This window comes from Podarcis vaucheri (assembly GCF_965113315.1).
Source record: "Podarcis vaucheri genome assembly, chromosome: 12".
Taxonomy (NCBI): Eukaryota; Metazoa; Chordata; class Lepidosauria; order Squamata; family Lacertidae; genus Podarcis; species Podarcis vaucheri.
The window spans coordinates 43033056-43049763 of NC_138750.1; the positions used below are offsets into that span (position 1 = coordinate 43033056).

The 16708-nt window shown below is 44.6% G+C and overlaps 1 protein-coding gene across 1 annotated transcript in view; it reads left to right on the forward strand.

Annotated features, from left to right (window-relative positions):
• Positions 1 to 16708, forward strand: part of GPR158 (G protein-coupled receptor 158) — a 122645-nt gene that overhangs the window by 56611 nt on the left and 49326 nt on the right. The window contains exons 3-4 of the mRNA XM_082193743.1: positions 4676 to 4778; positions 10728 to 10945. Coding sequence (XP_082049869.1) covers positions 4676 to 4778; positions 10728 to 10945 — 321 coding nt within the window. The remainder of the gene's footprint in view (positions 1 to 4675; positions 4779 to 10727; positions 10946 to 16708) is intronic.

Genomic DNA, 16708 nt, shown 5'->3' on the forward strand with positions numbered 1-16708 from the left:
ATCCTAATTCATCATAGTCCTTTCTTAATCTGATCTTATATTACTGCAACCCTTTCTCTCTGTAAAATCTCGACATTCTAAACTTCATCAAGTTTATAATAGTTCTTAAGATAAATCTTAAATTTCTTCCAATCTTCTTCCGCAGTCTCCTTTCCCTGGTCACGAATTCTGCTTGTCATTTCCGCCAATGTCATATAGTCAATCACTTTCATCTGCCATTCTTCCAAGGTGGGTAAATCTTGTGTCTTCCAATACTTTGCGATTGGGTGCTTTCCCTTTTCTACCTGCCTGTCATCTGCACCAGTGAGCAGGTATTGGTGAGCAAATGGTGTCTTGCATGATGGGACTTCGTTCTCCAGGTTGTTCAGGCTAAGGAGGAACTGCCTGTAGGGGCGCTGGTGCAAAGCCTCAGGTGCAGGTCACTAGTCTTGGTCTCAAGTTCAAGGACTCAGTCTTGTTCCTCAGCCAGCTCTTTCCCCTCTTTATCTGAGTTCTAACTCCTGCTGTGGTCCAGGACACTGCTGTCTCTTAGCTTTTAAGGTGTCATAAGATTCTTCACTGTTTCTGAAATGGATTAACAAGGCTGCCTCTCTGGATAGATTCAGTTTATATTCCTGAAGTAGCCCAGGCAGTTGGGGAGGCTGAAACTAGCACAATAGATGTGTTTGCATGAAAACTACTGATGTTAAGTTGCAATTGGCAGGCTTAATCAGGCTGTTTGGATGGATGCCCCTTAACTTTTTAACTGAGCTTTAAATTGAATATGTCAGTTGAAGAATCTTGCAGCTGAGGTTAATAGGGAAATATGATTTTTGAAGCACTGGATTCATAGACGGCATTGTCAGGCTTCTTGCCCCAAATAATTTAATCACTAATCATTGGTCCATGAGTTGATAATTTGTTTCCTTCAAGCTCATGTATGTACTTTGAATATGTAGCCAGAAAGCTGATTAATTTTAACAATACAAAATAGCCTGCCCAGAATGCCTGGCATTCCATTATTCATTTTCTTCTCTCTTTGCAGTGATGAATCACATTGATTAAAGTTAACCAAGCTGAACCACCAACAATCTATCTGTAGGCTTGTCTTCATGTGTGACCTTTCTTTCATAAGGAGCTGACTTGATAGGGTGTATGTGTGAAATTTGGGCAGCCTGAGATCCTTAAGCTGTGAAACTGCAACATGTTTAGGCAAACCCAACAACCCATCAGGAAGCTTTTTGATTAAGAGCCTGCCTCATTGCTATTGGGCCCTTGAAGGCATCTCTGCTTCGTGGTCTAGAGCATGGCAGCACCGTGTTTCCAGCACGCAGCCTGGAGGTGAGCCCAATCTGCCTGAAGTTAAAGAGATGTAAGGCCCAGTGCAGCCGCAGCAGGCGAAGGCTGTGAAGGAACCCCAGCTCTCCTCTCTCTCCTTGGGGCTTCAGAGCTTCAGGCTGTAAAAAAAAGAAAAGAGGGAAAGAAAACAGCCCTCAGAGAAGGATAAGTCAGATCCTAGGAATGGGCGTAAGTGCCAGGTCACAAGTGGAACCAGAGAAGAGCAGGCTCAGGAATAGGGAACAGGTGAAGAGCCCTCCTCATTGTGATGCACTGATTTATGATACTGGAAAATATTTGCTTTAAAACATACATGGAAGAGCGGTGGCGGGCTGTGTGTTGTGTTTGCTATTGTGTTATGTATTTTTGTGGTTCTGTGGAAGGCCACCCTATGATGCTCTCATGATGGGCAGTATATATAAATGTAAATAAATAAATGAATGAATGAATGAATGAGTATTGATAATGGAGAGGAAAAAAAGAGCCTGGCTACTTCTAAATGGTATATTATAGGGTATTTATATATTGCTTTTTCACCCAAAGCGCACCAGCCCATCTCTCCTTGCTGTAGACTATAGAGGATGTGCATCTCACTATTTCTTAGAGGCCATTTTGATTCTTATTTTATACAAGAATATAGGACACAATTCATCCATCTACAATTGCACTATGTTCAGAGCTCGGTAAATTTTCTGACTAGCATTATAGTCACACAACAGATGCAAAATTGCTTCTAGGATTTGAAAATTTTGGCTGGAATGAAATAAAAGCTATCCGCTAGTCCAGAATGGTGTCACGTTTGATTGCATCCCTGGTGAGTCTGCATTGTTGAGTGAGTTTATCAGCAAGTGGCAATTGCATATTTTGTCATACCATCTACTCACAGCAAATGCCTCGTCGCTTTTCCTTGGATAAGTATTTATGCATACGCTGTGAAATTGGGAGTAGGTTTTTGGGAGGGGGAAGAGTTACTGTAAGGTTACTTTTGACAGCTTTAAAGTTTGCTATGGCTTTGGTAGAAAACTTGGGGAGGATAACAGAGCCCCAAAGGATGGTAATTCTCACAGCTCAAACTAACTGTTTAAAAATCATCCTTAAAATACCTTCAAAATGCAAAATAAGGAGAGAGTAGGGACAATGATGGGACGCGGGTGGCGCTGTGGGTAAAAGCCTCAGCGCCTAGGGCTTGCCGATCGAAAGGTCGGCGGTTCGAATCCCCGCGGCGGGGTGCGCTCCCGCTGCTCGGTCCCAGCGCCTGCCAACCTAGCAGTTCGAAAGCACCCCCGGGTGCAAGTAGATAAATAGGGACCGCTTACCAGCGGGAGGTAAATGGCGTTCCGTGTGCTGCGCTGGCTCGCCAGATGCAGCTTTGTCACGCTGGCCACGTGACCCGGAAGTGTCTGCGGACAGCGCTGGCCCCCGGCCTCTTGAGTGAGATGGGCGCACAAACCCCAGAGTCTGTCAAGACTGGCCCGTACGGGCAGGGGGGTACCTTTACCTTTACCTAGGGACAATGATGTACCTTTGGAGCTCCCTCCCATCGTATATCACCTTCCATCAACTGCTAAATGCATTCCTCTTTCAACAAGCCTTCCAAAGGGGGATCTTTATCACAGTAGTGTTTATATTGGATTTGAGTTTATTTCATGTATGTGCTGTAGCTGTTTTAATCAGTGTTTTTAATATATGCAATTCTTTGACCTGTTTAATACCATATTGGCCTGAATATAAGCCTCACTTTCCCCCCCAAATTCTGACTGTGGAAAGTTAAAGTGTGGCTTATATTCGCAGCCTTACGGTATGCAGCCAGGAGCACTGCAAAGCAGTGCCCGCCCCATGCATAGTCCCCTGTCCTCTTCCCCAAGGCCAGGAAGGGAGAGCATGAGGAAGCACGGTTCCCTCCCTCCCCGCCCAGTATGCAGCTAGGAGTAGCGAGGAAGGGAGCAGCTTATATTCGGGTATTTTTTCTTTTTTCTCCCCCCCCTTCAATTTTAAGGTGCTGCTTATATTCAGGTGCTGCTTATATTCAGACCAATATTGTATATGTAATTGTTTTGTAGATGCTTTTGTTTCACTGTAAATCATGTTTAGATGTGTCATGGGAAGCAATTCATTCATGATGATGATGTATGTATGTCCCTGGTCAATGTGGAACACCAGCGAATGTGGGTTATCCCATTATATTGTTTCATTTTACCATTATGTATAAAGTTAGACTGCCCTCAGATTGCTCCCTTTTGGTCATGTTTATCTGGAATCGGAGATCAGTTGTCCAACTCAACATTTTACTGTAAATCTCCATTTTCTGTGCTGGGATTCGCTACTTCATTTTTGTCTCTACGATCACAGAAAGTGTCATAAAGCTATTATCCACAGGTGGCTGTGACTTCACAAGTAGATATATATGCATAGATATGTTGTTCCAGTTAAATATTCATGGCCTGCATGCTAATTAGAACCTGCTGTGATGCTTATTGTAACATTGGTCTGCTAATACTGATAAATATAAATGACGGGAATAGCCTGGTTTTTTACTCTAAATAATTTCATTTTTATGCCAGCCCGCATATGTTGTTGTTTTAATGCAGTTCAGCTGTGCCATGTTAATACAAAGTATTCATGCAGTGAAGATGCCCTGGCCTAGAATCACAGAACGTGGGAATTGGAAGGGACGTTTGGAGGTTGCCTAGTTAGACCACTTCCCTCAGTGCCGGGATTTACGATCTTTCCCCTGACTGTCCAGCTTCTGCTTTGAATACCTCCAGTGAAGGCGAGCCCAACGCATTCAATACCACTGCTGGATAGCTGCTATTGTTTTCACTGCTACTATCACTGCCACAGCTACATTAATTACCTTATTTTTTTGCTCTATAAGACTCACTTTTTCCCTCCTAAAAAGTAAGGGGAAATGTGTGTGCGTCTTATGGAGCGAATGCAGGCTGCGCAGCTATCCCAGAAGCCAGAACAGCAAGAGGGATCGCTGCTTTCACTGCACAGCGATCCCTCTTGCTGTTCTGGCTTCTGAGATTCAGAATTTTCTCTCTCTTGTTTTCCTCCTAAAAAACTAGGTGCGTCTTGTGGTCTGGTGCGTCTTATAGAGCGAAAAATACATTATCTTATCGTTCACCAGCAGGTTCCAGCTTGGGTTGCAATATTTTAAAATTCAGAACGAAAAACAGTTAAAACAAATCACAGTTGTTGTTTGAGCCTTAAAAAACAAACAAAAAATCCTGTTTTGCTTTTTGTAAAGGAAAGCCCCCTCCAGTATTGACAGGCTCAAGATGAAGGTGTTGAACATCTCTGGGAAAGTGAGTGGGCACCTCTTTCATCTTCTCCCTTTCTCCTTCCTTCCTTCCAGTGTGTGCCAGTGAAGGGCCATGGATTTGTACTCGGAGCCTACAAGTGCATTTGTAAGGCTGGATTCTATCGTCCCAAAATGTTTTCAATGAACGGCTTTCACAGTAAGTGCCTTTGCTTTGGTTTGAAAGAGAGATGGGGCGAGAGAGAGAGCGTATTAATAATGCAGGGTTCCTTTTTATCCTTGTCAGGGCTATACAGTATATTCCCAATGGCCTGCAACGGAGGGATTATATAATCACTTAAGGAATTTTAGCCCTGTGGTTTGTCATCTGTGATACTCTGGAGAATCCTGTAAAACATACCTACTTTTAAGTGTATTTGATTTGTAAATAAATATAATTCCCACCCCCCCTTTAAAACTCCTTTGCTGCTGGGCACCAGCAATTTGTGGTATCATAATTAGAGCAGAAGTGTGCTGCATTCCCATTTATAAGCGCTGATTTTCCTTTTGAAATTTAATTGTTCTATTATACATCTGTTGCTGGTTTTTCCAGTGTGCAGAACTTCAGGAGGCAACAAATGGAGGCTCTGGGTAATTGAGGGGTTTTTTTGGCTCTGCATTCAAGGGTTTAAGCCCTTCTCACCTTGCAACATTTCCTGGAAGAGGATGTTTATACTCTCCATTGCTAGTACATAAGAGGAACCCTGCTGTATCATGCCAGAGGCTCATCAAGTCCACTATCCTATTCTCACAGTGGCCAACCAGATGTCCATGGGAAGCCAGCAGACAGGACCTGAGTGCAACAGCACTCTGTTCACATGTGGTTTCCAGCAACTGGTAGTCAGAAGCATATCGCCTCCAATAGTGGAGGCAGAACATAGCCATCATGGCTAGTACAATGATTAGTTTAACTTGATCAGCCAATTACCTCCCGCTATTGCATTTAACATTGGGACACGGGTGGCGCTGTGGGTAAAACCTCAGTGCCTAGGACTTGCTGATCGCAAGGTCGGCGGTTCGAATCCCTGCGGCGGGGTGAGCTCCCGTCATTCGGTCCCAGCTTCTGCCCACCTAGCAGTTTGAAAGCACCCCTAAGTGCAAGTAGATAAATAGGTACCGCTTTATAGCGGGAGGTAAACGGCGTTTCCGTGTGCGGCGCTGGTGCTGGCTCGCCAGATGCCACTTAGTCACGCTGGCCACGTGACCTGGAAGTGTCTCTGGACAGCGCTGGCTCCCGGCCTCTTGAGCGAGATGAGCGCACAACCCTAGAGTCGGACACAACTGGCCCGTATGGGCAGGGGTACCTTTACCTTTATTGCATTTAACATAAATCAGACTTGTGGACATCAAAGGAAATTCTGGCTTCTAAGGAAGTTTGGGGATAAGGAATTCTAGCCCCACAGACCAATGTACAAGAGCATCGTTCTGTCTTTGCTATGTCTTAGCCAAATATTTTTGACGATTGCAAAAGTTGGGTTAGAATTACATCTTGAGGGGTATGCAGGGTTCAGTTTTTATCCTTCCTTTATACCAGGCTTCCTCAACCTCGGCCCTCCTGATGTTTTTGGCCTATAACTCCCATGATCCCAAGCTAGCAGGACCAGTGGTCAGGGATGCTGGGAATTGTAGTCTCAAAACATCTGGAGGGCCGAGGTTGAGGAAGTGCTTTATACACTGAAAGGCTGCTCAAGTCTATCATGTGATCAAGTGTGGTAAATCTCTGAAAAGTTCTGGTGGGGGTTATCTCAGGAGTCCCAGACCTGGAACCCAGTTTTTGAAATCTTGGCATGCCATAGTTAGCGCAGGCCATATTGACCCCTCCAGGGAGATGTTGATGGGGTAATCTAGCTACAGTTCCACTAGCTAGGGTAGAGTCAGTCCCTAGGTAAGTGAGCAGCATTGAGTTTGGGCAGTCTGGTGGAGGAGATTGATGATCATCTGTTCATGAATGCTCAAAGACATTTCCTGTGCATCTAGTGCTTTCTGCTATTTCTGAGTTTCTGTGCAGACCCCTGACTCTTGCAGCTGGAAAAATGGCAAGATGAAGGGGAAACTACATTACTTTGAGAGAGCTGACAACATGCCATTGACTTTTTAGCCATGGACAGAAGGTATCACGATGACTCCTATTCTCTTGCAATGATTAAAGGCAGGACCATATGTTACAATGAAGACATGCGGTTCTGAGCCATCCCATGTTTTCTGTGCTACCCAGCTGGGCTCCCGGAACAGAAGTAAACCCAGGGAAGAATCAATAGGCGCAGGAGGTGTTCCTTCCTTCCAGTTCTCTGCTTCAAATGCTTCCTCCATTTCCATGTTTGTATTACCTGCTTGGGAACCCATGTTTATAAATGTAATATGTAGTTCCAGCCTACAGGCAAGGGGGAAATAGCATTGCCAGTCATTCACATAGGCTTTCTGTCACACACGGCATTCCGTAGCATGGCTCTAGCTTACTAGAGGTTCCTTTGATTTAGATAGATACAAACTTTATTAGCATTTGCCGCTAGATTTAAAGGTCTGGTGCAAACAGAGAGATTTAAAAGTGTTACCCAGGCATTTGATGGCTGAAAGTCATGTGCCTGGCAACCCCAAAATTATTAGTTTGAGGGTAGGTGGTTCCTTTCAGGAGTTCTTAACTCTTTTTAGAAGTTTAAATTTTACTGTTTTAGTACATATTGACATATTTGCCACCCTTTGAAGGAGGGCTGGCATATAAATTTAGTAAACAAATAATGATTTTTTTTAACAAGACTTTCAGTGTTTTCTCACTTGAAATCAAATGGCCCACACACCAAAAACAAAAAATTAAATTAAGCAAAATACTATTGATTAAATAGTACTTATATGCAAGTAAATTTAAGGCCTTAAAAAAAAAAAAAGGAAAACCCTCTTTGGCATAATGTGACACCTTCAGAAATTCCCTTCATCCTTGGAGATGTAGCTGTTTGATGTGACTCTCAGCCTGCCAGACGGAATATATGTGTCTTATCAAAACCAAAGGGCGAGACAGCTAGTGTCAAGAGTGGTGAAGGTTGTCAAACGATGAAAGAAAAGCTACTAATTCAAAATGTAAAATGTAGCCTGTCGCCTCCACTGCAACATAAAAAGGGCTGTTACTGTGGGAATCCAAGAGGTGATTTTGTGGAAATGAATGCAAGATGAGGAACTGGTGGAGGCCGATGGTTGCTGCAAAAGAAACAGCATGACCTGGAGGTCTGTTTGCATAACTTTTGGGGAGGGTTTTCTTTTTTCTTTTTGGCTGAAGTCGAAGAGAGAGATGACTCTGGACAGAAGTATTAGAATGTAAAATGTTCCTGGAGCAAGAAAGCGCAGCTGTGAGGAGGGATGGTGGGACTGTAGATTCAAAATAAGGGCAAAATGTATAAAGCTGGGAGCAGCGCAGAAGCTTGCGCAGGATTAATTTGCCTTAACAACTTGGGCCCAAAGTACCGCAAGGACTTTGTGATTCCTTATGTTCCACCTCAGTCACTGAGATCTTCTGATGGGGCAGTTTTGGTGGTCCTCCATGCCCCCTGAGGTTTGGCAGCCTTTATCAGGGACCAGTTCTTGAATGTGGCAGGCCCTGGCTTCTTTTAAAAGCTGTATTTCATTGACAGGCCTTAGGAATATGGAATATGATTTTTAGAATTATTTTACCAACCAGTCTTTATTAGTGTTTTTTTTAATTTATGCCATCGTAGTATTCTGTTTTTTAATATTATACACTGCCTTGTTGCATTTCAAATAAATAAACAAATAAATAAACAAATAAATAAGGTAGGTCCATTTATAAGTGTGTGTATCTCAGATGTCAGCACCACTGTTTCAATAGGACTTCTTGCCTGGTAAGCATGTTTTGGATTGCAGCCTCTGTGGGTCATGTTTTACCTTAGCTATCTGCTAACTGAGCAGAATTTTGCTTAATTACTACAGTTATATGGTTGCTCCCCAGATGGGGAGCAGCGATTCAGTGGAAAAAACTGGGTTAGAGGGTGCCAGAAGTGCTGTTACCTTTATATATGCACACATTTTTCATTTCTACTTTAGAAGGCAATGTTGCTGGAGCGAAATTTGTGGAGATTTTGTTTGTTTGTGCAGCCTCTGATGCTCTGTGAAATTTCCTCAGCACATTAGTTTTAAAAAGATTGTTTATCTAAACTGCCAGCTCTGCAAACCCAGCAAGGAACCTGAAAGTCAAGCTGTGTTCTTGCTTGCTCACCATCATTAATAATCAAGATTTTGCCGGCCAGATGCTTTTCCCACTGAAAACTTTGCCATCCTTCTGCTTTCGGTGAGGCTGCACGGTTGTAGGTCGAGACAGAACTGGGAGGCTGAAGTGGGTTGCTGAGATGGCAGGGCAGATGGATTTCCATTTGGGGTTCTGCTCCTGATGCAAATACCAGAAAAACAGCCCAGTTCATTCTTTTTTGAAGGAGCAGAGAAGGCTCAGTAGGAGAACTGACTCCAGCTGAAGGCAGGGAGAGGAAAATGGTCCTGTTCAAGGCCAAGGCCTGCAGAGGGAACTCACTGCCCAATTTGATCAGGGTCTTGAAAGGATACTTGCAGTCTAGATGGACGTCAGCAGGTAGGCAGTAGGGTCAGGCATTTCCTACAAGAGTGAGGAATCGGAAGCGAAGGGCAAATATTTAGGAAATCACAATCTTAAAGCCAGTGATCATGCTAGTCCAGCCTGCAGCTGGCCAGTGCCAGGAGTGGTGGAAGGCGCCAGCCATGGAACCCCCAAAGGAAATCCCAGAGGATAAAGGCCCTGAGCCCAGGGATTGGGGGTGGGACACCGATGAGATGTCAGAAGGGAAAGATTGGGAGGAGGTGCTGGATACTGGAGGGACCGGTTTTATGAGCAGGAGGACCCTGTGACAGGGAGCAGTTCAGACTTTGAGGCTGAAGTGGGGGGGGGGGTCAAGAGGCTGCTGAAGAATCCAGGGAATTCCCCTCTCCTGCTGTGACAAGCTCACCCTCCAAGAACATGCAGGATAGTGGGGAGAGCAGAACAGAGACCAGAGGTGAACAGATGCAGTTTGAGACTGCTTGGGAGACATCCAGAAGAGAGGGGTGGAAGGCCCCTTCAGTTCTGGCAAGTGCTCTATAGGGGCAAGAGCTACTGGGAAGTGTAGCTGAGTTTGTATGTCATTTGCTTGAAGCTAACAGTCACTGACAGCTAACTCTGCTTCTTTGTGCTGACCTGCCTCTGACTCCAGCCCTGACAGCCAGTCTAGGCAGGCACACACAAACTGGGCTGGCATACTTCCATAGTGAGCCTTGCGACCTCATTCTTTGAGAAATGCTGAGACAAATTCATGGAGGATATGGCTATCAATGGCTACTAGACAGGAAGGCTCTCCTCTGCCTCCACAGTTGGAGGCAGCATGCTTCTGAATATAAGTTGCTGCAAACCACAGGGTGGGATAGCCCTCTTTTGCTTGGGCATTTCTTGTCGGTTTCCCGCAGTTATCTGATGTTTGAATTCCTGCTCCGTGATTGCAGTCATGGGATTGTTGTCTATCACATGACGGTGTATGTTTTGACTCCACAGAGTGGGAAGTGACGGAGACAGGATGTTTGTGTTACTGTGTTCCGTGAAGTGGGACTATTGTCCTCTGTCCTCTCTCTTTGCTGTCTGATGCAAGAGAGAGAGGGAGCCATGTTGCAGGGCCCGTGTGTGTGTTTATAAGGAAATAAAATAGATTAGCCAAAATGCTGAGTTGCTGAGGTCTGTTACGCAAGCTGCAAAGACTCCTCGGATCCCTAAGTGTGCCGATGTCTGTTGGCATCGGTCGCTGTGATGTTCGGGCAGAAGAAAGCTTTTGAAGCTCCCAAACGATTGACCAGGAGGGAGGGAACATTCAGTCGGGCATGTGTCTCTGTCAGGGTCCTACTCGAGAGTAGGACGGGCTTCTGCTACTACCTCCAAAATGGCAGCTTTGTCTCAAAGCTTTATATGGTTCAGAAAAATGGGAGGGTGGGACATGGGTCACCGGGAAGGCAAGCAAATGCCCCCCCAATTTTATCTCTCTCTCTCTCTCTCTCTCTCTCTCTCTCTCTCTCTCTCTCTCTCTCCTGCCCTCCCTATATCTGATACTTTTAGGAAAGGTTGCAGAGAGCCATTTTTCTGGAGGTGAGATGTCGGAGAAAATCTACAGCTGCTTACCCTGCAGGGAAGGATGTTCTTACTGCACAGATGATACTCCCTGCTATGCACAGGAGGACAAGTATTTACGGCTTGCTATCATCTCATTCCAAACTCTCTGTATGCTGCTGGACTTCATAAGCATGCTCGTGGTCTACCGGTTTCGCAAAGCAAAGGTAAACTTGGAAACATTCCCCCCCTTCTAATCTTCCTGCCTGTTTTCTTACGTGTCGTAAGTGTGCTTTGCCCATAAGGGAGTGACCCAAATTTGTCACAGTCAAAATCAAAGGCTCTGGTGTAGAGGCAGAGGAGAAATTTGTTTGGTCCATGTTTTGAAGCAAACCAACCTAATTTTTCATTCCTGGACTTAGATGCCAATCAGATTGTAGCTATTGATTGGATTATGCACTTGGTTGGATTTTGCAATGCGGTTTTGGTTCAAAAATGTTCACAAAAGTTTGTGTTTTAGGGTGTAATTGAAAAGCCTATAGACATGCTTATTTTAGAGGAAGAATGCATGTAGAATGCATATGGAATCAGTACAATTTATATGTGTGGGGTTTTTTTTCATGCAACTCCCTCCCCACTGAATGGAATGGACCTATGACTGGGTGCATGTGAAAATGATACAAAATGGAAACAGGTTGGTCTATCCATCCCTGGTCCATCACTAGTCAGAAGTTAATTGCCCAGATCTGCAAAGTGCTGAATTCTAAGCTAGTTGCAGGAAGGATTGTGTTAGGCATGTCACTATGACCCTAACTGGGTGGATTCGAATGCTTCTAACCCCTACTGCCTGCTTGAGGTCTATGGCACAGTGGAGACGCCCAAACTCGCAATCACAGTCCTCTAAAGGCCATCCGAACCTGCTCTATGTGTCTTCCTCCTACCCACTTCCCCAACCATTGACTTTGAAGGATTTGGATTGCAGCCTCAGACTTCTTGAAATAAATAAATAAAATATGCAAAATAACTACACAGGTATTAGAAGTCCCCTCAGAACTGGCCCTACTGAACATCTTCAAAGATCATAGTGACCATTCACATTATACAGAGCTTATAACCCACCTGCTCTCAGCAGTCAGAAGCCTCCTAGCCAGACAATGGAGAGACCTTTCAGGAGTAAGCATGGACCAGTGGTATCAAACAGTATGTGAAACAGCCTTACTAGAAAAACTAACCAATAAACTGAAACTGATATGGGGACAAATTGAAGAAGACGCCTTCACCCCGCTATGGCTCCCGTTTATCACATAGCCACTTCCCCACCACAGAGGAGGTGGGGTTGTGGGCTGGGGATCTCCCTCTTTGCCGCTCATCAGCTGTTCTGGCAGCATACAGATCAATCTGGCTTACCTGACCCAACAAGCCCTCCACCCCTCACAAATGCAAACAAACCCCACTTCAGCCAACCACAGACAACCAGCCACACCCTGGCCCCCCAATACCTCTCACTACCAAGGAAATGTAATAAACGAATAGAAAGAGAACCTACCCAGTTGACACTGACAAGAAACCACACACGTACACTATATAAAAGTACAGTGGTGCCTCGCAAGACGAAATTAATCCGTTCCATGAGTCTCTTCGTCTAGCGGTTTTTTCGTCTTGCGAAGCACAGCTATTAGCGGCTTAGCGGCTATTAACGGCTTAGCGGCTAAAAGGCTATTAGCGGCTTAGCGGCTTAGAAAAAGGGGGGGAGCGAAAAAAATCGCAAGACTCGCAAGACTTTTTCGTTTTGCGAAGCAAGCCCATAGGGAAATTCGTCTTGCGAAGCGCATCGAAAAACGGAAAACCCTTTCGTCTAGCGGGTTTTTCGTCTTGCGAGGCATTCGTCTTGCGGGGCACCACTGCAATATAAGCCTCATCACCCCACCCTTCCTCTTCCCCAATCTTATACTGTACTCAACACTAATGTCTCACAACAGATGTAGCTGATTTGTAAGAAAGACTGTACAACCTGAAAGAAGAGACCAGGCATGTACTTTTGTAAACCAAGAAAATCTTTAATAAAGAAGAAAATGCTGTGACAGCTCTGTGCAGAACGATTCAGCCTTAAAATAGCCTTCCAGTTTACTCAGAAACCAGCGAAATCAAATGCACATAAAATACTTGAATCCCACTGCTCAAATTAATAGCTGCAATCACCTCTTTCTATAAATAGACAGGCATTTCTATTTAGCTTTCCTAAGCAATCATTGCAGAAGCAACTGCATCTATCTAACAGATTCTGTATTGGATAACTTCCTGTCAGTTCCCCCAATTAAATGCCTGGCAGGAAACCTCAGAACTGGCTTCAACAATTTTGCTGCCTCCCTGTTTTGTTTCCAACCCTCCCCCTCCTTTTATTTCTTTCTTTCCATGGCAAATCCTTTGTGTTCGTCGTGACCATGAGACATGTGTTTGCTACAATTGTGATTTATGTTACAGAGAGAGTTGCCTGTACATCAGTCCTGTAATCCCATTACAGAGAAAAGGCATCTGTTTAACAGCCTGGTGGCAACTTATCTGAAGAGCTCTGTTCTAACTCTCTAAAGTTTTGCTTCATTATGGTAATATCATAGGCTTTTAATGGCTGTCTTAAATAACTGATACTGTTAAGGAGACATGCATCATGAATGGAAATTAGCCTCCCAAGTGTTCAGTGGAAAAACAAAGGCAGAATGCTTTTAATTCAGGGAACATAGCTTTGCGTTGGCCTTTGATCAATGAATATGCATGTCTGTGAATGTACGTAATATTCTGTTGTATTATGTATATATACATAAGCATACACAAATGAGATGAGTGTCAGTTGACATTTTAAATGATCCTGATATGTCAATAAGGCAATTGTCTTGTGGCGGTGCACGCACTGGTAACTTTAAGACGGGGTTATGGTTATTATATTCTCAAGCACCTTCTGCATCTCTCTTTCAAGGTGATGTACATAATATCATAAAAAAATAGCTAAAAGGAGTTATAAAACAGCACAAATAATAGTGGCAAATGAATTTAGCAAACTATTCAGCGGAGGCTTCTGTGGCGGAGACCTATTCATCTAGCTTGGAAAGCTTGACAGAACAAAAAAAAAAGTCTTCAGTTGTTTCTGGAAGGTGCAGATAGCTGGCACCTCTACAGGAATGCTGTTCCACAGAACAGGGCCAGCCGCAGGCCAGATATCTGTGGATGCGGCACCCAGGCAAAGACAATTCCCGTAAGTGCAGGAGAACCTTGCTTCCCCACTTATGCTCACACAAAGCCCTTAGGCACACAGCAACTATAGGAGAGGCTGCGTGTAACTCCCATATCCCCCAACTAGCCCAGAGGTCCCCAGAGTGGGGAGTACCGCCCCCTGGGGGGGGCAAAGGGATTACTTAAGAGGGAAGTAGGGGGCACTGGAGTTACAGTGAATGACTATCCAACTTAGAAAACCTGGTATCACTGGATCAAATTCAACCATTTTGTTGAATTAATTAAACAAAATAGTTTTAATTGGCTTTTGAATAAATGTGCAATTAATTGTTACCGGTTTGAATTATATTGTGTTGTTGTCTTCCTCAGTGGGTTGTGCAAACCATTACAGTCATACCTCATGTTATGTTTGCTTCATGTTACGTTTTTTCAGGTTGCGTCCCGCGGTGACCCGGAAGTACCGGGAAGAGTTACTTCCGGGTTTCGCCACTCACGCATGCGCAGAAGCACTAAATTGCGCTTAGTGCATGTGCACAAGCCCCAAATCACGCTGCGCACATGCGCAGATATGGCACTTCAGGTTGCAGGTTTTTCATGTTGCGAACGGGCCTCCGGAACAGATCCCGTTTGCAACCAGAGGTACCAATGTATTCTGAATAATGCTTTTTACATGGTAGGGTAGGGGTCTCTGGGGATGAGTTTATGGAACCAAGGGGGCAATGGCCTGAAAAGGTCTGGGAGCCACTGATCTTGCTCCAGCCTTCTTTGTGTTGCTTGCGTCTGAAGAATAAGCGACTTGTATTCAAGGCTGGATGGCATTGTGGGAGTCACACCTATGTACCTGTGCATATGCACCGGGTGGGGAGAGGATTCTGTTGAATTCTCAGGGACCCTTCGTCCCTGAGCACCTTTCATAGTGCAGTGGAAGGTCCTTGTGGTCTCTATCCCTAAAAGCTGCTTTCTTCACATTTACGTTTTCTTCCTTCATAGCTAGATTAAGCACATTGGACAGCTCCTGGATAGCCCAGTCAGTAGAGCATGGGACTCTTAATCTCAAGGTTCTGGGTTCAAGCCCCAGGTTGGGCAAATGATTCCTGCATTGCAGGGGGTTGGACAAGAAGAAGAAGAAGAAGAGTTTGGATTTGCTATCCCGCTTTATCACTACCCTAAGGAGTCTCAAAGTGGCTAACAATCTCCTTTCCCTTCCTCCCCCACAACAAACACTCTGTGAGGTGAGTGAGGCTGAGAGACTTCAGCCCAAGGCTGAAGTGACTAGCCCAAGGTCACCCAGCAGCTGTATGTGGAGGAGCGGAGACACGAACCTGGTTCTCCAGATTATGAGTCCACCGGTCTTAACCACTAAGTTCCCTCCCAACTCTACAATTCTGTGTTCCTCCACCGAAGGTTCTGGTTGAAGGCAAAACACAGAACACTCCACAGAACTACGTCATTTAAACAATTTAATTACATACAATCCACAGGTTGTTGGTTAACAGCAGCAACAAAATCTGGTTTCATCAAATACCTCCAGCATCTGCATGGAGGGATGTCTGACCAGTGAGCCTACACAAAGGAAACAGAGAATTCCACATCTGCATTAGCAAACCCTAGTTAGAGGACTGTTTTAAGCAGCTTTCCACAACCTAATGCCCCCCAGGTGTTTGGGGCTACAACTCCTGGCTGTTGGCCATGCTGAAACATCTGGAATGCACCCATTTGGGAAGGCGGATCTTAAAGAATATGTACTTTGCCACCTTGACTGCGGGATTCCTTTCGTATCAGCCTGCAGTGTTGTATTTTTAGACCTCAAGCCTTCAAAGGATCATGTATATGGTGCGGATCAGAGTCTCTATACCAGAAGACACAGAGCAACTTATCTTCATCATAACATACCTTGACAGATTTACATTTCTTGTGTTAGAGAAAAAGATCAGGAGGTGGGTGAACTGAAGAATTGCTTGGGGAACACTAATACTCTTTCCTCCTGGATGCGATTCATTTGTGATTGATGACTTCTTGTTCTTTCCTTCCTCTTCTGCCTTTTCAAGGAAAACACACACACACACACACACACACACACACACCTACCTCAGTTTTAAAGTGGTGTCCACAGTCTAGCTGGGCAGTTAGAGATAAACCTGGCCTTTGGCATAAGCATTTTTGACAAATATATGGCTTGAAGATAATGAAGCATACTTTCCCAAATCAGAAGAAAAATGAGCTTGCAGAGCTTTATATATCTACGAGGAATTGCAGAAGTACTACAAGGCCTCCAAAGTTCGTTTTCTCTCTCTCTCTCTCTCTCTCTCTCTCTCTCTCTCTGTGTGGTAGAAATTCTACTGTTACTCCTGAGTATACACACTCCAAATGCGGGAAATTGATTTTGAAGGCTCGGTTTACACCTTCAAAGAGAATACATGGGAGTTTTCCGTTGGCTCATGGGTGGGCAGTCCATAACCTATGGGCCATACATGGCCCTCAAAAGTTTATTGCAACCTGCGGGGACCCCCTGGCATTTCACTGCAGCAAAACCGAAGGCTTAAAACAATGCAAATAAATTAAATAAAGATCCCTATTTCCCCTGTCCTTTTTCATGGGTTTTTTTAAACATCCTCAGAGCTTCTCCAAGCACTTTCCAGTTTAAATCAGCCAGGTTCCACTTCTGCAGTTCCCCAGACAGCCCAGTCTTTCCTTGTTTCTGATTCCTTGTTGTTATAGCAGTCCTAGAGAGTTAATTTCTTGTAGTCCTATTAATAGCCGTGCTC